Source organism: Ranitomeya variabilis, chromosome 1 (genome assembly GCF_051348905.1).
Source record: "Ranitomeya variabilis isolate aRanVar5 chromosome 1, aRanVar5.hap1, whole genome shotgun sequence".
Taxonomy (NCBI): domain Eukaryota; kingdom Metazoa; phylum Chordata; class Amphibia; order Anura; family Dendrobatidae; genus Ranitomeya; species Ranitomeya variabilis.
In genome coordinates, this window is record NC_135232.1 from 963,588,505 (window position 1) to 963,614,367 (window position 25,863).

Genomic DNA, 25,863 nt, shown 5'->3' on the forward strand with positions numbered 1-25,863 from the left:
GAGAAGGGGCATATCCGTCCTTCCTCTTCCCCTCTTGGTGCGGGATTCTTTTTTGTGGCCAAGAAGGACGGATCTTTGAGACCTTGTATTGACTATCAGCTTTTGAATAAAATCACTGTTAAATTTCAGTATCCTTTGCCTCTGTTGTCAGACTTGTTTGCCCGAATTAAAGGTGCCAAGTGGTTCACCAAGATAGATCTTCGTGGTGCGTACAATCTTGTGCGCATTAAGCGAGGAGATGAATGGAAAACCGCATTTAATACGCCCGAAGGTCATTTTGAGTACTTGGTGATGCCTTTTGGGCTCTCTAATGCTCCTTCAGTGTTTCAGTCCTTTATGCATGATATTTTCCGGAAGTATCTGGATAAATTTATGATCGTTTATCTGGATGATATTCTGTTTTTTTCTGATGACTGGGACTCGCATGTAGAGCAGGTCAGGATGGTGTTTCAGGTTTTGCGTGAGAATGCTTTATTTGTTAAGGGCTCAAAGTGTCTCTTTGGAGTACAGAAGGTTCCCTTTTTGGGGTTTATTTTTTCCCCTTCTGCGGTGGAGATGGACCCAGTCAAGGTCCGTGCTATTCATGATTGGACTCAACCCACGTCAGTTAAAAGTCTTCAGAAGTTCTTGGGTTTTGCTAACTTCTACCGTCGTTTTATTGCTAATTTTTCTAGCATTGCTAAACCTTTGACGGATATGACCAAGAAAGGTTCTGATGTTGCTAACTGGGCTCCTGCAGCCATGGAGGCTTTCCAGGAGTTGAAGCGCCGGTTTACTTCGGCGCCTGTTTTGTGCCAGCCTGATGTCTCACTTCCCTTTCAGGTTTAAGTGGATGCTTCTGAGATTGGGGCAGGGGCCGTTTTGTCGCAGAGAGGCCCTGGTTGCTCTGTGATGAGACCTTGTGCCTTTTTCTCGAGGAAGTTTTCGCCTGCTGAGCGGAATTATGATGTTGGCAATCGGGAGTTGTTGGCCATGAAGTGGGCATTTGAGGAGTGGCGTCATTGGCTCGAGGGTGCTAAGCATCGTGTGGTGGTCTTGACTGATCACAAAAATTTGATGTATCTCGAGTCTGCTAAACGCCTGAATCCTAGACAGGCCCGCTGGTCATTGTTTTTCTCCCGTTTTGACTTTGTGGTCTTGTATTTACCAGGTTCAAAGAATGTGAAGGCTGATGCTCTTTCAAGGAGCTTTGTGCCTGACTCTCCGGGAGTCGCAGAACCAGTTGGTATTCTTAAAGAGGGAGTTATCTTGTCAGCCATTTCTCCAGATTTGCGACGTGTGTTGCAGAGATTTCAGGCTGGTAGACGTGACTCTTGTCCACCTGACAGACTGTTTGTTCCTGATAAGTGGACCAGCAGAGTCATTTCCGAGGTTCATTCCTCGGTGTTGGCAGGGCATCCGGGAATTTTTGGCACCAGAGATCTGGTGGCTAGGTCCTTTTGGTGGCCTTCCTTGTCACGGGATGTGCGGTCGTTCGTGCAGTCCTGTGGGACTTGTGCTCGAGCTAAGCCTTGCTGTTCGCGTGCCAGCGGGTTGCTCTTGCCCTTGCCTGTCCCGAAGAGGCCTTGGACACACATTTCCATGCATTTCATTTCAGATCTCCCGGTGTCTCAGGGCATGTCTGTCATCTGGGTGGTATGTGATCACTTTTCTAATATGGTCCATTTGGTACCTTTGCCTAAGCTGCCTTCCTCTTCCGATCTGGTTCCTGTGTTCTTTCAGAATGTGGTTCGTTTACACGGCATTCCTGAGAATATTGTGTCTGACAGAGGATCCCAGTTTGTTTCCAGGTTCTGGCGATCCTTTTGTGCTAGGATGGGCATTGAGTTGTCGTTTTCGTCTGCCTTTCATCCTCAGACTAATGGACAAACGGAGCGAACTAATCAGACTCTGGAGGCTTATTTGAGGTGTTTTGTTTCTGCGGATCAGGATGATTGGGTGACCTTCTTGCCATTGGCTGAGTTTGCCCTTAATAATCGGGGTAGTTCCGCTACATTGGTTTCGCCATTTTTCTGCAACTCTGATTTCCATCCTCGTTTTTCCTCGGGACATGTGGAGCCTTCTGACTGTCCTGAGGTAGATTCTGTGGTGGATAGGTTGCAGCAGATCTGGAATCATGTGGTGGACAACTTAAAGTTGTCACAAGAGAAGGCTCAGTGTTTTGCCAACCGCCGCCGCGGTGTGGGTCCCCGACTTCGTGTTGGGGATTTGGTATGGCTGTCTTCTCGATTTGTTCCTATGAAGGTCTCCTCTCCTAAATTTAAGCCTCGCTTCATCGGTCCTTACAAGATATTGGAAATCCTTAATCCTGTGTCCTTTCGCTTGGATCTTCCGGTGTCGTTTGCCATTCACAACGTGTTCCATAGGTCTTTGTTGCGGCGGTACGTTGTACCTGTGGTTCCTTCTGTTGAGCCTCCTGCTCCGGTGTTGGTTGAGGGCGAGTTGGAGTACGTGGTGGAGAAGATCTTGGATTCTCGTCTCTCCAGGCGGAGGCTTCAGTATCTGGTCAAGTGGAAGGGCTATGGTCAGGAGGATAATTCCTGGGTGGTTGCCTCTGATGTGCATGCGGCCGATTTAGTTCGTGCCTTTCACGCTGCTCATCCTGATCGCCCTGGTGGTCTTGGTGAGGGTTCGGTGACCCCTCCTTAAGGGGGGGGTACTGGTGTGAATTGACTTTTTGGCTCCCTCTTGTGGTCACTAGTGGTATGACTCTGGGATTGTCTTTCTTCAGTTTGGAACTCACCTGGGTCGTTAGTCCAGGGGTGTCGCTATATTAACTTCCTGGATCCTTAGTCCAGTCCCTGGCATCGTTGTAATCAGATCCTTCTGTTGCTCCTGTCTGCTGGTCCTGGCTCTTGCAAAATTAAGCTAAGTCTTGCTTCTTTGTTTTTTGAGTTATTTGCTTTGCTCCTATTTTTGTCCAGCTTGTACTAAATGTGATTTCTGACCTTGCTGGAAGCTCTAGGGGGCTGGTCTTCTCCCCCCGGCCGTTAGTCGGCTCGGGGGTTCTTGAATATCCAGCGTGGATATTTTAATAGGGTTTTTGCTGACCATATAAGTCATCTTACTATATTCTGCTATTAGCTAGTGGGCCTCTCTTTGCTAAATACCTAGCTCATGCTTATGTTTGTCTTTTCCTCTTACCTCACCGTTATTATTTGTTGGGGGCTTGTATCCAACTTTTGGGGTCTTTTCTCTGGAGGCAAGAAAGGTCTTTCTTTTCCCTTCTAGGGTTAGTTAGATCTCCGGCTGGCGCGAGACGTCTAGAACCAACGTAGGCACGTTCCCCGGCTGCTTCTATTTGTGGTGCTAGGATTAGATATATGGTCAGCCCAGTTACCACTGCCCTATGAGCTGGTTTTTTGTGTTTGCAGACTTGGTATTATTTCCTGAGACCCTCTGCCATTGGGGTCATAACAGAGATGAACTAGATTCAGCAAAGTGAGGCCCAATAGTCTAGATAGCAGAAAATAGATAGTGGACTATGCGGTTAGCAGAAAACCCTACAAAACATCCACGCTGAACATTCAAGAACCCCCACACCGACTGACGGTGTGGAGGGAGAATATCAGCCCCCTAGAGCTTCCAGCGAGTCAAAAATCAAATGTAAAGCAAGCTGGACAAAAACACTGAATAATGCAAACGATCCAAATTGTACAAAACAGACTTAGCTTTTCTTGCATGAGGCAGACTGAAAGGAATCCGGAGGAGACCAAATAGGTCTGGATACAACGATGCCAGGCGAGAGACTGAGTCCAGAAGAGACTCAAATAGGAAACACCCGCTGCTTAACGACACAGCTGGAGCTCAAGCCTGCAACAAGACATACCTAACACAATACCGTTAGTGACCACCAGAGGGAGCCCAGAAACACAGTTCACAACAGGAGAGCTCGGACGGGAAGGAGCGTCATTTGACTTTTTGAATGTAAAATTTCCTGGAACAATTGGTGACTGCCATGTCGCGTTTGGAGAGCCCCTGATGTGCCTAAACAGTGAAAATCCTCCACAAGTGACACTATTTTGGAAACTAGACCCCCCCAGGGAACTGATCTAGATGTGTAGTGAGCACATTGAACCCTCAGGTGCCTCAGAGAAGGTTGAGCTGTTAAAATTAGGGTTGAGCGAAACGGGTCGGCCATTTTCAGAAGTCGCCGACTTTTGGCAAAGTCGGGTTTCATAAAACCCGACCCGACCCCTGTGTGGGGTCGGCCATGAGGTCGGCGATCTTCTGAATCTGGTATCGGAATTCCGATACCGAGTTCCGATATGTTTGCGATATCGGGAATCGGTATCGGAATCCATATTTAAGTGTTAAATAAAGAATCAAAATAAAAAATATTGATATACTCACCCTCGGACGCGCCCTGGTACTAACCGGCAGCTTCCTTCCTAAGAATGAGCGCGTGAATGACCTGCGGTGACGTCGCGGCTTGTGATTGGTCGCGAGCGGTCACATGGACAAGCCGCGACGTCATCTAAGGTCCTTCACGCGCTCATTCTTAGGAAGGAAGGCTGCCGGAAAGAAGCAGGGCGCGTCCGAGGGTGAGTATATACCTAATAGGAATATACTCACCCTCGGACGCGCCCTGCTTCTTTCCGGCAGCCTTCCTTCCTAAGAATGAGCGCGTGAAGGACCTTAGATGACGTCGCGGCTTGTCCATGTGACTGCTCGCGACCAATCACAAGCCGCGACGTCACCGCAGGTCATTCACGCGCTCATTCTTAGGAAGGAAGCTGCCGGTTAGTACCAGGGTGCGTCCGAGGGTGAGTATATCAATATTTTTTATTTTGATTCTTTATTTTACACATTAATATGGATCCCAGGGCCTGAAGGAGAGTTTCCTCTCCTTCAGACCCTGGGAACCATAGTATCCCATTGCACTGCATTGGGTTTCGTGTTTCGGCCGACCCCGACCCCGACTTTTTTATAGGATCGGCCGATTTCACTCGACCCGACTTTTGAGAAAGTCGGGTTTCATGAAACCCGACCCGATCCTATAAAAATAAAAGTCGCTCAACCCTAGTTAAAATTAACAAAAATCACAATTACCACACAAAAATGTTATTTTAGCCCCAAATTTGTATTTTCATAAGGGTAATAGAGAAATTGTACCATACAATTTGTAGCGCAATTTCTCCTGAGTACGCCGACACCCCATATGAGAAAGAAAACTACTGTTTGGGCACACGGTATTATTCGTAAGGTAAGGAGCGTCATTTGACCTTTTAAATGTAAAATTTCCTGGAATCATTAGCAGATGCCACGTCCTATTTGGAGAGCCCCTGATGTGCCTAGACCCTTCAAGGAATAAATTTAGATGTGTGGTGAGCACTTTGAGCCCCCATGGGCTTTACAGAAGTTTATAAAGTTGAGCCGTGGAAATAAAAAAATCACATTTTCCCCATAAAAAGAAGTTTATAAAGTTGAGCCGTGGAAATAAAAAAATCACATTTTCCCCGTAAAACTGTTTTTTTAGCCCCAAATTTTACATTTTAATAAAGGTAACATGCGAAATTGCACCAAACAATTTGTAGTCAAATTTCTCCTGAGTATGCTGATACTCCATATGTGGGGGAAGGAATACTACTTTTGAGGCACAGTACAAAGCTCAGATGAGAAGAGGCGCCATATTGGAGTTCAGATTTTGCTGGAATCGTTTGAGGGTGCCATGTCACATTGGCAGAGCCCCTGAGGTACCAGAGCAACAGAAACCCCCCATATGTGAACACAATTTACAAACTACACTGCCCAATGTATTCATCTAGGGGTGCAGTGATCATATGGACACCACTTGTGCCTCATAGAATTTTATACCATTGAGTAGTGAAGAAAGAATAAATTACATTTTTACCACTAAAATGTTGTTTTAGCCTCAAGTTTTTAATTTTTCTAAGAGCTAATTGGAAATGTTTTTACAAAAATCTGAGGTCCATTTTTCCTGAGTGCGCCAATATCCTACATGTAATCGGGAAATATTTTTCAGCCACAGTGCAAAGCTAAAAAGGGAAGGAGCGGCATATTATAGTGCAGATTTTACCGTTATGATTTGCGAGTGCAATGACCCATTGGGAAAGCCCCTGAGTTGCCAGAACAGAAGCCCCCATAAGTGACCCTATTATGCAAACCACACTTCTCAACAAATTCATCTAGGGGTGCAGTGATCATATTGACACCACGGGTGTGTCATAGAATTTTATACCTTTGGGAAGTGAAGAAAAAATAACTACATATTTACCACCAAAAAATTTTTTAGCCCTAGATTTTACATTTTCACACAAGAAGTGAGTAAAAATAGTACCATAATTTGTCCCACAATTTCTACTGAATGTGGCAATACCTCATATGTGGCTGTATGGTACTACTAAGCCATATGGAGACTTGGGAGGAACTGAGCGCTATTTGCCTCCTGGAGCACAGATTTTCATAATCAGCTGACACCCAGTGGCGATCGCGCGCACACAGCCCGTTTGTGTGGATATATTATTCATCTCACATCAATAAGGCCTAGGTCACAAGGACGTATGAATATGTCCAAGGTGGGAAAAGGGTTAACCCCTTCCTGACGTCGGACGGGATAGTACGTCCGACGTCAGGTCCCCTGCTTTGATGCAGGGCTCCGCGGTGAGCCCGCATCAAAGCCGGGACATGTCAGCTGTTTTGAACAGCTGACATGTGCCCGCAATAGCGGCGGGTGAAATCGTAATTCACCCGCCGCTATTAACTAGTTAAATGCCGCTGTCAAACGCAGTGGCATTTAACTACCGCTTCCGGTCGGGCGGCCGGAAATGACGTCATCGCCGACCCCCGTCACATGATCGGGGGTCGGCGATGCTTCAGTATTGTAACCATAGAGGTCCTTGAGACCTCTATGGTTACTGATCACCGGTAGCTGTGAGCGCCACCCTGTGGTCGGCGCTCACAGCACACTTGATTTTCTGCTGCATAGCAGCGATCTGATGATCGCTGTTATGTAGCAGAGGCGATCGAGTTGTGCCTGCTTCTAGCCTCCCATGGAGGCTATTGAAGCATGGCAAAAGTAAAAAAAAAAAGTTAAAAAAAATGTGAAAAAATAAAAAAAACATAAAAGTTTAAATCACCCCCCTTTCGCCCCAATCAAAATAAATCAATTTAAAAAAAAATCAAACCTACACATATTTGGTATCGCCACGTTCAGAATCGCCCGATCTATCAATAAAAAAAAGCATTAACCTGATCGCTAAACGGCGTAATGAGAAATAAATCCGAAACGCCAGAATTACGTTTTTTTGGTCACTGTGACATTGCATTAAAATGCAATAACGGGCGATCAAAAGAACGTATCTGCACCAAAATGGTATCATTAAAAACGCCTGCTCGGCACGCAAAAAATAAGCCCTCAACTGACCCCAGATCATGAAAAATGGAGACGCTACGAGTATCGGAAAATGGCTAAATTTTTTTTTTTTTTTTTTTTTTAGCAAAGTTTGGAATTTTTTTTCACCACTTAGGTAAAAAAATAACCTAGTCATGTTAGGTGTCTATGAACTCGTAATGACCTGAAGAATCATAATGGCAGGTCAATTTTATCATTTAGTGAACCTAGCAAAAAAGCCAAGCAAAAAACAAGTGTGGGATTGCACTTTTTTTTGCAATTTCACCGCACTTGGAATTTTTTTCCCGTTTTCTAGTACACGACATGGTAAAACCAATGATGTCGTTCAAAAGTACAACTCGTCCCGCAAAAAATAAGCCCTCACATGGCCAAATTGATGGAAAAATAAAAAAGTTATGGCTCTGGGAAGGAGGGGAGTGAAAAAATAATACGGAAAAACGGAAAATCCCACGGTCATGAAGGGGTTAATATCCAAAGAAAAACAAAAAAAACAAAGAAATGCTCACCTGTCTGCTGATAATCCATATGTCCAGCGACGAGCCCAACTAGCTACATCTGGATGCATTGCTGAGCAGTGACATAAAATACAACCGCTCAGCCCAGCATCCAGGAGAACTGAACGCAGTTTCAGTGCCGAGTGCTGAGGTCAGTAAAGTGACCGATTGGCTATGAAGTCAGGTTGAGGACCCATAGAAGCGCACATTAGCGAAAAACAGCTGTTGTGCATTACGTCTTCACATAGAACTCTCCTGGCTCTGTCTTTTAATGTGAAATCCGAATAAAGGACTTTTTATTGGGACGGTGAGTGCCACCCTATGTTCTTCTTTGGATACAGATATGAACTCAGATCACCTTACTGACATCAGGGCTCGGTGCTGAAGCTGCATTCTCATACTTAGCTCAGTATCTCCTGGATGCTGGACTGACTAGTCCCATTTTGTGCCACCGCTCAGCAATGCATCCAGCTGTAGCTGAATTGGGCTCATCGAAAGGCATATGGATTATCGGCGGATCGGTGAGGATTTCTATTTTTTTGTATATTGATAAATGGGTAAACGAAGGTCTGGGAGGTTTTTTGTTTTTTTTCAAATAAAGAACTTTGCTCTGTGTTTTTTAACCTAAACTGAAGGGGTTAGTAATGGGGGTGTCTTATAGACACCTCTTCATTACTAACCCCTGGGCTTGATGCCAGCTTATATTACAAAGCTGACATCAACCACAATACTATTACAGAGTTGTGAGTACTGAGTTGTGAGCTGATATTAATAGCCTGGGAAGCCATAAGTTTATTACCCCCTTCCCAGACTATAAAGCAGTCCCCAGCTATTGGCTTTCCCTCAGCTGGTTAAGAAAAATATGGAGTATCTGATGCCATTTTTTTCTTTAATTCTATCTATATATCTATTCTATTTTCTATTCTGACAGTTCATGCTGTACTTGGCTGAAGAAATGTCAGGTTTCCTATGAGATGGGTAAGGAATAATCGCCCGGCACACACATGGTCCATGTGCCATGTGATTTTTTTTTCTCGCACCCATTGACTTTCATTGGTGAGTCTCGGCCATTTTTTGCAGCCTAAATTTTTCCTCACACCAATTCCAGGTGAGGAAAAAGTAGCAGATGAGCACTGCCTAATTGACTAACATTGTAGTGATTGCAATGCGACATTTAGGCCGGCCTCACACTCAGCGTATCAAAATACGGTCCGTATTTTACGGCCGTAATACGCAGAAAAGTCCCCAAAATAGTGATCCGTATGTCATCCTTGGCAGGGTGTGTCAGCGTATTTTGCGCATGGCATCCTCCGTATGTAATCCGTATGGCATCCGTACTGCGATATTTTCTTGCAGGCTTGCAAAACCGACATCTAATGGATTTATGTGCTCAAATGTTCGTTAAAACATATATACAGTGTATATATATATATATATATATATATATATGTCATTGAGACACACATATATACTGTATATCTTCTGTATTTATATTTAATTCAGCGCGATGTATGTGAAAAGCCGGTAATTCAATTGCCGGCTTTTCATTTCTCCTTCCCAAACCCGACATGATATGAGACATGGTTTACATACAGTAAACCATCTCATATCCCTTTTTTTTTTTTGCATATTCCACACTACTAATGTTAGTAGTGTGTATGTGCAAAATTTGGGCGCTGTAGCTGCTAAAATAAAGGGTTAAATGGCGGAAAAAATTGGCGTGGGCTCCCGCGCAATTTTCTCCCCCAGAGTGGTAAAGCCAGTGACTGAGGGCAGATATTAATAGCCTAGAGAGGGTCCATGGTTATTGGCCCCCCCTGGCTACAAACATCTGCCCCCAGCCACCCCAGAAAAGGCACATCTGGAAGATGCGCCTATTCTGGCACTTGGCCACTCTCTTCCCACTCCCGTGTAGAGGTGGGATATGGGGTAATGAAGGGTTAATGTCACCTTGCTATTGTAAGGTGACATTAAGCCAGATTAATAATGGAGAGGCGTCAATTATGACACCTATCAATTATTAATCCAATAGTACGAAATGGTTATGTACTACTACATACTACTGTATGTAAACCATGTCTCATATCATGTCGGGTTTGGGAAGGAGAAATGAAAAGCCGGCAATTGAATTACCGGCTTTTCTCTCTAACACCGGTGCGTATTTCTCGCAGGTCACACTGCTGGTCCGTGTGTAATCCGTATTTTTATCGCCCCCATAGACTTTCATTGGCGATTTTTATGCGCAATACGGTGACAAACGCAGCATGCTGTGATTTTGTACGGCCGTACAAGACCGTATAATACGGATCAGTAAAATACGGCTGATAGGAGCTGGGACATAGGGAATCATTGGGCTGTGTGTTATGCGTATCTTACGGACGTAGTTTATGCGCTCATACGTCCGTAAAACTCGCTAGTGTGAGGCCGGCCTTAGGCACATTGTACTCACGAGTTTAAAAGCAGATGTGAGCGAACTCTTACTCAAAAAAATACATACTGGAGCATTTCCCAGTGACACAACTGTGTTGGATTTTAGTGTATTTCACGACAAGACACGAGTGGAACCTAATACATCTAGCAAGTAGCGCCAAGCAATTTGGTGGTTCAGTGGGTAGCACTCCTGCTTTTCAGTACTGGGGTCCTGGGTTCAAATCCCATCAAGATCAATGTGCTTGATTTCATACGAAAATTTTAATTGACTTTGGTACATTATTGATGTTGTGTAGAATGATACATTTCGGACAACATTGATAAACCTCATCCACGGCTTCTTCCAAGCCAAAATACTGTATGTAAATAGCCAATTATAAATCACTGTGACCTTTATGACTGGGTTCCTTCTGCTCCTTCACCATATCATCGCCAGCTCAGAGACTGCAGTAGTGTTTTATTGATGGTTAATGGATTGTCCCATCACTCATTAGCCAAACTGTGTGCCCGGCCTCATTCAGACGTATATTCATGGTTCTAAGACATATTTTTGGTCAGTGGGCTTAGTGTGTACTCGACGATCATCACCAGACTGATCCAATAATAACCAATGGTTCATGTTAAAAAAAATCATGGCATGCAGTAATCTGGACCAGACTAATGTATGGAAAAGTGAAACCAGAGAGACAAAACCAAACTGCGAGGTCCAATACATAAAAGTAGAAAAAAAATGAATGTATGTGGTACAAAGTTTTTATTGAAGACAAAAAAGGAAGCAAAGGATGATAACACGGTGCTGACAACACAAAGTGTTTATCTGCCCGTTATACAGAATGACCAAAAAGAAAACCATGAAAAACTGACATCAATGAACATATGACACAACTGTAAAAATAATAGGTGCGCTAAACGATGTTAGAAAATAGATTTAAATGGATTTGTGTGCGTACACTGGTGTGCTTGCAGGTTATCGTAATATGAATAAATAAATGATCTCACTATAAATATGTAACCTGCAAGACATGCAAACAAAGGACATCAAATATGAATTACAAAAAGCGCATGTGTGTCTGTTTAAAGATACATGTAATAGGATGTCAGCATGGCATGTGCCTGATTGTAATACACAGGTAAATGGCTATAGACTCCAAGGGTGCAAGAGCAACAGGTGCAAAGTGGCGATAAAGTGCATGTGCCGTAGACATACTTATAAAACTGCAATGGGTAGTCTAATCATAATATCTGGGATACATATATCCATGATGGAGCTGGGAGACCTGCGCACTACTGAGTGATACCTGTAGGGGGAGTGCAAAACAAAAGTAAAGTCACACATGCTTAGTAGAGCTAAACAGTGCCGTGGGAGGTAATTACCTGTGTGGTCATGGTGGTACGAGCAGGAACGCGCCCCGACGCACGTTTCGGATCAAGTCCCCCTGACGAACTGCACATGCACTCCTCCTGTACAAAGTTGGCGGTAGTCAGTGAATCATTTGGCTGGTCCCGTCGGTGGCGTGTTCGCAACGGTGTTCCACTGTTGGTACCGCGCAAGAGGTTGTGTGTGTGTGTGAGAGTGAATGTGAGTGTGAATGTGTGTAAATAAAAAAGTGTGTGTGGTGCGACGGTGTTCCACTGGTGGTACCTCGCAAAAGGTTGGTACTAGCAGCAGTTTCCATATTGAGACACCCATCACTTGGGTGTCCCAATATGGCGGTTGGTGAACTTCCTCTGCTTGGAATTCTGGGATGTGGGGACATCTGGACAGAACAGGAAATTAAAACATTACAAGGCAATTATATAAATAGATGATATTAGAAATCCGGCCACTTCATACGTATCTGCAGTGACGCCTCCGGACACCTCATACATGACGTTTCCGCACACTTCGTACATATCTGCAGTGATGTCTCCGGCCACCTCGTACGTATCTGCAGTGACATCTCCGGCCACCTCGTACATATCTTCAGTGATGTCTCCGGCCACCTCGTACATATCTGCAGTGATGTCTCCGGCCACCTCATGCATATCTGCAGTGAAGTATCTGGCCACCTCGTACATATCTGCAGTGAAGTATCAGGCCTCCTCGTACATATCTGCAGTGAAGTATCAGGCCTCCTCGTACATATCTGCAGTGAAGTATCAGGCCTCCTCGTGCATATCTGCAGTGACGTCTCCGGCCACCTCATACATATCTGCAGTGACGTCTCCGGCCACCTCATACATATCTGCAGTGAAGTATATGGCCACCTCGTACATATCTGCAGTGACGTCTCCGGCCACCTCATACATATCTGCAGTGACATCTCCGGCCACCTCGTACATATCTTCAGTGATGTCTCCGGCCACCTCGTACATATCTGCAGTGATGTCTCCGGCCACCTCATGCATATCTGCAGTGAAGTATCTGGCCACCTCGTACATATCTGCAGTGAAGTATCAGGCCTCCTCGTACATATCTGCAGTGAAGTATCAGGCCTCCTCGTACATATCTGCAGTGAAGTATCAGGCCTCCTCGTGCACATCTGCAGTGACGTCTCCGGCCACCTCATACATATCTGCAGTGACGTCTCCGGCCACCTCATACATATCTGCAGTGAAGTATATGGCCACCTCGTACATATCTGCAGTGACGTCTCCGGCCACCTCATGCATATCTGCAGTGAAGTATCTGGCCACCTCGTACATATCTGCAGTGAAGTATCAGGCCTCCTCGTACATATCTGCAGTGACGTCTCCGGCCACCTCATGCATATCTGCAGTGAAGTATCTGGCCACCTCGTACATATCTGCAGTGACGTCTCCGGCCACCTCATGCATATCTGCAGTGAAGTATCCGGCCACTTCATACGTATCTGCAGTGACGCCTCTGGACACCTCATACATGACGTTTCCGCACACTTCATACATATCTGCAGTGATGTCTCCGGCCACCTCGTACATATCTGCAGTGACATCTCCGGCCACCTCGTACATATCTTCAGTGATGTCTCCGGCCACCTCGTACATATCTGCAGTGATGTCTCCGGCCACCTCATGCATATCTGCAGTGAAGTATCAGGCCTCCTCGTACATATCTGCAGTGACGTCTCCGGCCACCTCATACATATCTGCAGTGATGTCTCCGGCCACCTCATACATATCTGCAGAATGCAGTGACGTCTCCGGCCGCCTCATACATATCTGCAGTGATGTCTCCGGTCACCTCATACATATCTACAGTGATGTCTCTGGCCACCTCATACATATCTGCAGACTGCAGTGACGTCTCTGGCCACCTCTTACATATCTGCAGTGACGTCTCCGGTCACCTCATACATATCTGCAGTGACGTCTCCGGTCACCTCATACATATATGCAGTGACGTCTCCGGCCACCTCATGCATATCTACAGTGACGTCTTCGGCCACCTCATACATATCTGCAGTGAAGTCTCCGGCCACCTCGTACGTATCTGCAGTGACGTCTCCGGCCACCTCATGCATATCTACAGTGACATCTCCGGCCACCTCATACATATCTGCAGTGACGTCTCCTTCCACCTCATACATGTCTGCAGTGACGTCTCCGGCCACCTCATACAAATCTGCAGTGAAGTCTCTGGACACCTCATACATATCTACAGTGACGTCTCCGGCCACCTCATACATATCTGCAGTGACGTCTCCGGTCACTTCATACATACAGTTAGGTCCATATATATTTGGACAGAGACATTTTTCTCATTTTGGTTATAGACATTGCCACAATTAATTTTAAACAAAACAATTCAGATGCAGTTGAAGTTCAGACTTTTAGCTTTCATTAGAGGGTATCCATATTAAAATTGGATGAAGAGTTTAGGAGTTTCAGCTCCTTAACCTGTGCCACCCTGTTTTTAAAGGGACCAAAAGTAATTGGACAATTGACTCCAAGGCTATTTCATGGACAGGTGTGGGCAATCCCTTCATTATGTCATTCTAAATTAAGCAGATAAAAGGCCTGGAGTTGATTTGAGGTGTGGTGCTTGCATTTGGAAGGTTTTGCTGTGAAGTAAACATGCGGTCAAAGGAGCTCTCCATGCAGGTGAAACAAGCCATTCTTAAGCTCTGAAAACAGAAAAAAACCCATCCGAGAAATTGCTACAATATTAGGAGTGGCAAAATGTACAGTTTGGTACATCCTGAGAAAGAAAGAAAGCACTGGTGAACTCATCAATGCAAAAAGACCTGGGCGCCCACGGAAGACAACAGTGGTGGATGATCGCAGAATTATCTCCATGGTGAAGAGAAACCCCTTCACAACAGCCAACCAAGTGAACAGCACTCTCCAGGAGGTAGGAGTATCAATATCCAAATCTACCTTAACCCCTTCACCCCCAAGGGTGGTTTGCACGTTATGGACCGGGCCAATTTTTACAATTCTGACCACTGTCCCTTTATGAGGTTATAACTCTGGAACGCTTCAACGGATCCTGGTGATTCTGACATTGTTTTCTCGTGACATATTGTACTTCATGATAGTGGTAAAATTTCTTTGATATTACCTGCGTTTATTTGTGAAAAAAATGGAAATTTGGTGAAAATTTTGAAAATTTCGCAATTTTCCAAATTTTAATTTTTATGCAATTAAATCACAGTGATATGTCACACAAAATACTTAATAAGTAACATTTCCCACATGTCTACTTTACATCAGCATCATTTTGGAACCAAAATTTTTTTTTGTTAGGGAGTTATAAGGGTTAAAAGTTGACCAGCAATTTCTCATTTTTACAACACCATTTTTTTTAGGGACCACATCTCATTTGAAGTCATTTTGAGGGGTCTATATGATAGAAAATACCCAAGTGTGACACCATTCTTAAAATTGCACCCCTCAAGGTGCTCAAAACCACATTCAAAAAGTTTATTAACCCTTCAGGTGTTTCACAGGAATTTTTGGAATGTTTAAATAAAAATGAACATTTAACTTTTTTTCACACAAAATTTAATTCAGCTCCAATTTGTTTTATTTTACCAAGGGTAACAGGAGAAAATGGACCCCAAAAGATGTTATACAATTTGTACTGAGTACGCCGATACCCCATATGTGGGGGTAAACCACTGTTTGGGCGCATGACAGAGCTCGGAAGCGAAGGAGCGCCATTTGACTTTTCAATGCAAAATTGACTGGAATTGAGATGGGACGCCATGTTGCGTTTGGAGAGCCCCTGATGTGCCTAAACATTGAAACCCCCCACAAGTGACACCATTTTGGAAAGTAGACCCCCTAAGGAACTTATCTAGAGGTGTGGTGAGCACTTTGACCCACCAAGTGCTTCACAGAAGTTAATGCAGAGCCGTAAAAATAAAAAATCATATTTTTTCACAAAAATGATCTTTTCGCCCCCAATTTTTTATTTTCCCAAGGGTAAGAGAAGAAATTGGACCCCAAAAGTTGTTGTACAATTTGTCCTGAGTACGCTGATACCCCATATGTGGGGGTAAACCACTGTTTGGGCGCATGGGAGAGCTCGGAAGGGAAGGAGCGCCGTTTGACTTTTCACTGCAAAATTGACAGGAATTGAGATGGGACGCCATGTTGGGTTTGGAGAGCCCCTGATGTGCCTAAACATTGAAACCCCCCACAAGTGACACCATTTTGGAAAGTAGACCCCCTAAGGAACTTCTCTAGAGGTGTGGTGAGCACTTAGACCCACCAAGTGCTTCACAGGAGTTTATAATGCAGGACCGTAAAAATAAAAAATCATATTTTTTCACAAAAATGATCTTTTCGCCCCCAATTTTTTATTTTCCCAAGGGTAAGAGAAGAAATTGGACCACAATAGTTGTTGTGCAATTTGTCCTGAGTACGCTGATACCCCATATGTGGGGGTAAACCACTGTTTGGGCGCATGGGAGAGCTCGGAAGGGAAGGAGCGCCGTTTGACTTTTCACTGCAAAATTGACAGGAATTGAGATGGGACGCCATGTTGCATTTGGAGAGCCACTGATGTGCCTAAACATTGAAACCCCCCACAAGTGACACCATTTTGGAAAGTAGACCCCCTAAGGAACTTATCTAGATGTGTGGTGAGCACTTTGACCCACCAAGTGCTTCACAGAAGTTTATAATGCAGGACCGTAAAAATAAAAAATCATATTTTTTCACAAAAATGATCTTTTCGCCCCCAATTTTTTATTTTCCCAAGGGTAAGAGAAGAAATTGGACCACAAAAATTGTTGTGCAATTTGTCCTGAGTACGCTGATACCCCATATGTGGGGGTAAACCACTGTTTGGGCGCATGGGAGAGCTCGGAAGGGATGGAGCGCCGTTTGACTTTTCACTGCAAAATTGACAGGAATTGAGATGGGACGCCATGTTGCGTTTGGAGAGCCACTGATGTGCCTAAACATTGAAACCCCCCCACAAGTGACACCATTTTGGAAAGCAGACCCCCTAAGGAACTTATCTAGAGGTGTGGTGAGCACTTTGACCCACCAAGTGCTTCACAGAAGTTTATAATGCAGAGCCGTAAAAATAAAACAAAAATTTTTTCCCACAAAAATTATATTTTAGCCCCCAGTTTTGTATTTTCCCGAGGGTAACAGGAGAAATTGGACCCCAAAAGTTGTTGTCCAATTTGTCCTGAGTACGCTGATACCCCATATGTGGGGGGAACCACCGTTTGGGCGCATGGGAGGGCTCGGAAGGGATGGAGCGCCATTTGGAATGCAGACTTAGATGGAATGGTCTGCAGGCGTCACATTGCATTTGCAGAGCCCCTAATGTACCTAAACAGTAAAAAACCCCCACAAGTGACACCATTTTGAAAAGTAGACCCCCTAAGGAACTCATCTAGATGTGTTGTGAGAGATTTGAAGCCCTAAGTGTTTCACTACAGTTTATAACGCAGAGCCGTGCAAATAAAAAATATTTTTTTTTCCACAAAAATTATTTTTTAGCCCCCAGTATTGTATTTTTCCAAGGGTAACAGGAGAAATTAGACCCTATATATTGTTGTCCAATTTGTCCTGAGTACGTTGATACCTGATATCTGGGGGGGAACCACCGTTTGAGCGCATGGCAGAGCTCGGAAGGGAAGGAGCATCATTTGCAATGCAGACTTAGATGGATTGGTCTGCAGGCGTCACATTGCGTTTGCAGAGCCCCTAATGTACCTAAACAGTAGAAACCCCCCACAAGTGACCCAATATTGGAAACTAGACCCCCCAAGGAACTTATCTAGTTGTGTTGTGAGAACTTTGAACCCCCAAGTGTTTCACTACAGTTTATAACGCAGAGCCGTGAAAATAAAAAAATAAAAAATTTCCCCCCAAAATTATTTTTTAGCCCCCAGTTTTGTATTTTCCCAATGGTAACAGGAGAAATTGGACCCCAAAAGTTGTTGTCCAATTTGTCTTGAGTACGCTGATACCCCATATGTGGGGGGAAACCACCGTTTGGGCGCATGGGAGGGCTCGGAAGGGAAGGAGCGCCATTTGGAATGCAGACTTAGATGGAATGGTCTGCAGGCGTGACATTGCGTTTGCAGAGCCCCTAATGTACCTAAACAGTAGAAACCCCCCACAAGTGACACCATTTTGGAAAGTAGACCCCCTAAGGAACTCATCTAGATGTGTTGTGAGAGCTTTGAACCCCCTAGTGTTTCACTACAGTTTATAACGCAGAGCCATGCAAATAAAAAATATTTTTTTTTTCCACAAAAATTATTTTTTAGCCCCAGTTTTGTATTTTCCCAAGGGTAACAGGAAAAATTGGACCCCAAAAGTTGTTCTCCAATGTGTTCCGAGTACGCTGATACACCATATGTTGGGGTAAACCCCTGTTTGGGCGTACGGGAGAGCTTGGAAGGGAAGGAGCACTGTTTTACTTTTTCAACGCAGAATTGGCTGGAATTGAAATGGGACGCCATGTCACATTTGGAGAGCCCCTGATGTGCCTAAACAGTGGAAACCCCACAATTATAACTGAAACCCTAATCCACACACACCCCTAACCCTAATCCCAACGGTAACCCTAACCACACCTCTAACCCAGACACACCCCTAACCCTAATCCCAACCCTATTCCCAACCGTAAATGTAATCCAAACCCTAACCCTAACTTTAGCCCCAACCCTAACCCTAACTTTAGCCCCAACCCTAAATGTAGCCCTAACCCAAGCCCTAGCCCTAACCCTAGCCCTAACCCTAGCCCTAACCCTAGCCCTAACCCTAACCCTAGCCCTAACCCTAATGGGAAAATGGAAATAAATACATTTTTTAATTTTTTTTAATTTTTCCCTAACTAAGGCTACGTTCACATTAGCGTTCTGCGCCACAGCGTCGGGCGCCGCAGCGTCGCCGCATGCGTCATGCGCCCCTATATTTAACATGGGGGCGCATGGACATGCGTTGCACTTGCGTTTTGCGACGCATGCGTCACTGCGGCGCACGCGTCATGGCGCAGAGGACGCAGCAAGTTGCATTTTTTGTGCGTACAAAATCAAGCAAAAAAAGGACGCATGCGTCGCAAAACGCAGCGTTGTGCATGCGTTGTACATGCGGTGTTCCTGCGTTGTGCGTTGCGTCGCCGACGCTGCGGCGCACAACGCAAATGTGAACGTAGCCTAAGCGGGTGATGAAGGGGGGTTTGATTTACTTTTATAGCGGGTTTTTTAGCGGATTTTTATGATTGGCAGCCGTCACACACTGAAAGACGCTTTTTATTGCAAAAAATATTTTTTGCGTTACCACATTTTGAGAGCTTTAATTTTTCCATATTTGAGTCCACAGAGTCATGTGAGGTCTTGTTTTTTGCGGGACGAGTTGACGTTTTTATTGGTAACATGTTCGGGCACGGGAGATTTTTTGATCGCTTTTTATTCCGATTTTTGTGAGGCAGAATGACCAAAAACCAGCTATTCATTAATTTCTTTTGGGGGAGGCGTTTATACCGTTCCGCGTTTGGTAAAATTGATAAAGCAGTTTTATTCTTCGGGTCAGTACAATTACAGCGATATCTCATTTACATCATTTTTTTATGTTTTGGCGCTTTTATACGATAAAAGCTATTTTATAGAAAAAATAATTATTTTGGCATCGCTTTATTCTGAGGACTATAACTTTTTTATTTTTTCGCTGATGATGGTGTATTGCGGCTCGTTTTTTGCGGGACAAGATGACGTTTTTAGCGGTACCATGGTTATTTATATCCGTCTTTTTGATCGCGTGTTATTCCACTTTTTGATTGGCGGTATGAGAATAAAGCGTTGTTTTTTGCCTCGTTTTTTTTTTTTTTTACGGTGTTCACTGAAGGGGTTAACTAGTTATGTAGTTTTATAGGTGGGGTCGTTACGGACGCGGCGATACTAAATATGTGTACTTTTATTGTTTGATTTTTTTTTTTATTTAGATAAAGAAATGTATTTATGGGAATAATTATTATTTTTTATTTATTTATTTAGGAATTTTTTTTTATTTTTTTTTTTACACATGTGGACATTTTTTTTTTACTTTTTTACTTTGTCCCAGGGGGGGACATCACAGATCGGTGATTTGACAGTGTGCACAGCACTCGGTAAGCCACCTCCTTCCCTGCAGGACCCGGATGCCGCGGCCATCTTGGATCTGGGACCTGCAGCGAGGAAAGAGGTAGGAGACCCTCGGAGCAACGCGATCACATCGCGTTGCTCCGGGGTCTCAGGGAAGCACGCAGGGAGCCCCCTCCCTGCGCGATGCTTCCCTATACCGCCGGTACACTGCGATCATGTTTGATCGCGGTGTGCCGGGGGTTAATGTGCCGGGGGAGGTCCGTGACCGCTCCTGGCACATAGTGTCGGATGTCAGCTGCGATAGTCAGCTGACACCCGGCCGCGATCGGCCGCGCTCCCCCCGTGAGCGCGGCCGATCGTGCTGGACGTACAATTCCGTCCTTGGGAAGTAGGGCCCACCCCACATGGACGGAATAGTACGTCCAATGACAGAAAGGGGTTAAAGAGAAGACTGCATGAAAGTAAATACAGAGGGTTCACTGCACGGTGCAAGCCACTCATAAGTGTCAAGAATAAAAAGGCTAGACTGGACTTTGCTATAAAACATCTAAAAAAGCCAGCACAGTTCTGGAAGAACATTCTATGGACAGATGAAACCAAGATCAACCTCTACCAGAATGATGGAAAGAGAAAAGTATGTTGAAGGCGTGGTACAGCTCATGATCCAAAGCATACCACATCATCTGTAAAACACGGTGGAGGCAGTGTGATGGCTTGGGCATGCATTGCTGCCAGTGGCCCTGGGTCACTAGTGTTTATTGATGATGTGACACAGGACAGAAGTAGCAGAATGAATTCTGAGGTATTCAGAGCCATACTGTGTGCTCAGATCCAGCCAAATGCAGCAAAACTGATTGGTCGTCGTTTCATACTACAGATGGACAATGACCCAAAACATGAAGCCAAAGCAATCCAGGAGTTTATTAAAGCAAAGAAGTGGAATATTATTGAATGGCCAAGTCAGTCACCTGATCTCAACCCAATTGAGCATGCATTTCACTAGTTAAAGACTAAACTTCAGACAGAAAGGCCCATAAACAAACAGCAACTGAAAACCACCGCAGTCAAGGCCTGGCAGAGCATCAAAAAGGAGGAAACACAGCGTCTGGTGATGTCCATGAGTTCAAGACTTCAGGCAGTCATTCCCAACGAAGGGTTTTCAGCCAAGTATTAAAAATGAACATTTTATTTAAAATTATTGAATCTGTCCAATTACTTTTGGTCCCTTTAAAAACAGGATGGCACATATTAAGGAGCTGAAACTCCTAAACCCTTCATCCAATTTTAATGTGGATACCCTCAAATGAAAGCTGAAAGTCTGAATTTCAACTGCATCTGAATTGTATTGTTTAAAATTCAATGTGGTAATGTCTATAACCAAAATGAGAAAAATGTTGTCTCTGTCCAAATATATATGGACCTAACTGTATCTGCAGACTGCAGTGACGTCTCAGGCCGCCTCATTCATATCTGCAGTGACGTCTCCGGTCACCTCATACATATCTGCAGTGACGTCTCTGGCCACCTCATACATATCTGCAGTGAAGTCTCTGGACACCTCATACATATCTGCAGTGATGTCTCCGGCCACCTCGTACATATCTGCAGTGACGTCTCCGGCCACCTCGTACATATCTGCAGTGACGTCTCCGGCCACCTCATACATATCTGCAGTGACGTCTCCTTCCACCTCATACATATCTGCAGTGACGTCTCCGGCCACCTCATACATATCTGCAGTGAAGTCTCTGGACACCTCATACATATCTGCAGTGACGTCTCCGGCCACCTCATACATATCTGCAGTGAAGTCTCCGGCCACCTCGTACATATCTGCAGTGACGTCTCCGGCCACCTCGTACATATCTGCAGTGAACTCTCTGGACACCTCATACATATCTGCAGTGAAGTCTCTGGACACCTCATACATATCTGCAGTGACGTCTCCGGCCACCTCATGCATATCTACAGTGACGTCTCCGGCCACCTCATACATATCTGCAGTGACGTCTCCGGCCACCTCATACATATCTGCAGTGAAGTCTCTGGACACCTCATACATATCTGCAGTGACGTCTCCGGCCACCTCATACATATCTGCAGTGACGTCTCCGGCCACCTCATACATATCTGCAGTGAAGTCTCCGGCCACCTCGTACATATCTGCAGTGACGTCTCCGGCCACCTCGTACATATCTGCAGTGACGTCTCCGGCCACCTCATACATATCTGCAGTGACGTCTCCGGCCACCTCATACATATCTGCAGTGATGTCTCCGGCCACCTCATACATATCTGCAGTGACGTCTCCGGCCACCTCATACATATCTGCAGTGACGTCTCCGGCCACCTCATACATATCTGCAGTGACGTCTCCGGTCACCTCATACATATCTGCAGTGAAGTGTCCGCACACTTCGTACATATCTGCAGTGACGTCTCTGGCCTCCTCGTACATATCTGCAGTGACGTCTCCGGCCACCTCGTACATATCTGCAGTGAAGTCTCTGGACACCTCATACATATCTGCAGTGACGTCTCCGGCCACCTCATACATATCTGCAGTGACGTCTCCGGTCACCTCATACATATCTGCAGTGAAGTGTCCGCACACTTCGTACATATCTGCAGTGACGTCTCTGGCCTCCTCGTACATATCTGCAGTGACGTCTCCGGCCACCTCATACATATCTGCAGTGACGTCTCCGGCCACCTCATACATATCTGCAGTGAAGTCTCTGGACACCTCATACATATCTGCAGTGACGTCTCCGGCCACCTCATACATATCTGCAGTGACGTCTCCGGCCACCTCATACATATCTGCAGTGAAGTCTCCGGCCACCTCGTACATATCTGCAGTGACGTCTCCGGCCACCTCGTACATATCTGCAGTGACGTCTCCGGCCACCTCATACATATCTGCAGTGACGTCTCCGGCCACCTCATACATATCTGCAGTGATGTCTCCGGCCACCTCATACATATCTGCAGTGACGTCTCCGGCCACCTCATACATATCTGCAGTGACGTCTCCGGCCACCTCATACATATCTGCAGTGACGTCTCCGGTCACCTCATACATATCTGCAGTGAAGTGTCCGCACACTTCGTACATATCTGCAGTGACGTCTCTGGCCTCCTCGTACATATCTGCAGTGACGTCTCCGGCCACCTCGTACATATCTGCAGTGACGTCTCCGGTCACCTCATACATATCTGCAGTAAAGTATCAGGCCTCCTCGTACATATCTGCAGTGACGTCTCCGGCCACCTCATACATATCTGCAGTGATGCCTCCGGCCACCTCATACATATCTGCAGTGACGTCTCCGGCCACCTCATGCATATCTACAGTGACGTCTCCGGCCACCTCATACATATCTACAGTGACGTCTCCGGCCACCTCATACATATCTACAGTGATGTCTCCGGCCACCTCATACATATCTGCAGTGACGTCTCCGACCACCTCATGCATATCTACAGTGACGTCTCCGGCCACCTCATACATATCTACAGTGACGTCTCCGGCCACCTCATACATATCTGCAGTGACGTCTCCGGCCACCTCATACATATCTGCAGTGACGTCTCCGGCCACCTCATACATATCTGCAGTGACGTCTCCGGCCACCTCATACATATCTACAGTGACGTCTCCGGCCACCTCATACATATCTGCAGTGACGTCTCCGGCCACCTCACACATATCTGCAGTGACGTCTCCGGCCACCTCATACATATCTGCAGTGACGTCTCCGGCCACCTCATGCATATCTACAGTGACGTCTCCGGCCACCTCATACATATCTGCAGTGACGTCTCCGGCCACCTCATGCATATCTGCAGTGACGTCTCCGGCCACCTCATGCATATCTGCAGTGACGTCTCCGGCCACCTCATACATATCTGCAGTGACGTCTCCGGCCACCTCATACATATCTGCAGTGACGTCTCCGGCCACCTCACACATATCTGCAGTGACGTCTCCGGCCACCTCATACATATCTGCAGTGACGTCTCCGGCCACCTCATACATATCTGCAGTGACGTCTCCGGCCACCTCACACATATCTGCAGTGACGTCTCCGGCCACCTCGTACATATCTACAGTGACGTCTCCGGCCACCTCATGCATATCTGCAGTGACGTCTCCGGCCACCTCATACATATCTGCAGTGACGTCTCCGGCCATCTCGTACATATCTGCAGTGACGTCTCCGGCCACCTCATGCATATCTGCAGTGATGTCTCCGGCCACCTCATACATATCTGCAGTGACGTCTCCGGCCACCTCACACATATCTGCAGTGACGTCTCCGGCCACCTCGTACATATCTGCAGTGACGTCTCCGGCCACCTCATGCATATCTGCAGTGACGTCTCCGGCCACCTCATACATATCTGCAGTGACGTCTCCGGCCACCTCATACATATCTGCAGTGACGTCTCCGGCCACCTCGTACATATCTGCAGTGACGTCTCCGGCCACCTCATACGTATCTGCAGTGACGTCTCCGGCCACCTCATACATATCTGCAGTGACGTCTCCGGCCACCTCATACATATCTGCAGTGACGTCTCCGGCCACCTCGTACGTATCTGCAGTGACATCTCCGGCCACCTCATACATATCTGCAGTGATGTCTCCGGCCACCTCATACATATCTGCAGTGACGTCTCCGGCCACCTCGTACATATCTGCAGTGACGTCTCCGGCCACCTCATGCATATCTGCAGTGACGTCTCCGGCCACCTCACACATATCTGCAGTGACGTCTCCGGCCACCTCACACATATCTGCAGTGACGTCTCCGGCCACCTCATACATATCTGCAGTGACGTCTCCGGCCACCTCATACGTATCTGCAGTGACGTCTCCGGCCACCTCATACATATCTGCAGTGACGTCTCCGGCCACCTCATGCATATCTGCAGTGACGTCTCCGGCCACCTCGTACGTATCTGCAGTGATGTCTCCGCACGCGTCACGTGTATCTGCAGTGACGTCTCCGCAGTCCTGGCCCCTGACTGCAGCACCGAAGATACAGTGACGTCAGAAGACGAGGCTGTGCCGGCTTCTCCTCCAATCACCGGCCGGGGGAGTAGATGCTGCCACCGTGAGTGCCATCTGCATACGAGGAGGGCACATGCTGACCAGCCGCGGAGGCCCCCGGGCTCGCCACTACTAGCAGCAGCTGGGTGTGTGCGGCAGTTGCCGCGGAGACAATGCCAGGCTGCCTGCCGTCGGTGTGAGGCTCGGTCATTGTCTGCAGCGGAGGAGCCTTCCCTGGTGGCGGACGCTGCGGAGGGCACTGATGGGGCAGTGACAGCGCTCCGCACTGGTCCGGGATGCCGCACAGCCCCGGGCACTGACATCACACTGCAGTGTGCCGCCGGCCAGCTCTGTGTATTGTATCGCTATCGCCATGGCCAGCGCCAGGAGCATCGAGCTGGAGCATTTCGAGGAGCGGAAGAAAAAGCAGAGGCAATCCCGAAAAGGCGGCGGAGGTCCGGGCAGCAGCTCCGGGTCAGGAGCCCGGGGCAATGGACTGATCCCCAGCCCGGCGCACAGCGCGCACTGCAGCTTCTACCGCACCCGCACCCTGCAGGCGCTCAGCTCGGAGAGGAGGGCCAAGAAGGTGCGCTTCTACCGCAATGGGGACCGCTACTTCAAGGGGCTGCCGTACGCCGTGTCGGCCGAGCGATTCCGATCGTTTGATGCTCTGCTGATGGAGCTGACCCGATCCCTGAGCGACAATGTCAGCCTGCCGCAGGGGGTGCGCTGCATCTACACGCTGGATGGCACCAAGATCACCAGCCTGGACGAGCTGCAGGAAGGTAAGAGCACCGCCATGCCCATGAGTAGTGGCTGGCAGCGATCCATTAGTATTCTGGGGCATAGTGTGAGTGACAGGCCGGGAGGGGATGCCCATGATTGCACATGATCACCTGCCAGCCATCATCACATGCCCTGCACCTCTGCTGGAGGGCACCACCAGGCATCAGCGATGGGCAGCACATCTGCTCTCTGGCATGTCTGCCC

The 25,863-nt window shown here is 46.6% G+C and overlaps 1 protein-coding gene across 3 annotated transcripts in view; it reads left to right on the plus strand.

Moving 5' to 3' along the window:
• Window positions 1–24,822: 24,822 nt before the first annotated feature.
• DCLK2 (doublecortin like kinase 2) overlaps window positions 24,823–25,863 on the plus strand; it is a 196,176-nt gene continuing 195,135 nt past the window's right edge. For 2 of the 3 annotated variants that reach the window (XR_013219927.1, XM_077279305.1), the window contains exon 1: window positions 24,913–25,658. Coding sequence is in view for 2 of the 3 variants with exons in the window: in XM_077279305.1 (XP_077135420.1) it covers window positions 25,247–25,658 (412 nt within the window). In the remaining variant the exon portion in view is untranslated. Of the gene's footprint in view, window positions 25,659–25,863 lie in introns of all 3 variants that reach the window. The other variant, XM_077279306.1, reaches the window with a different exon arrangement.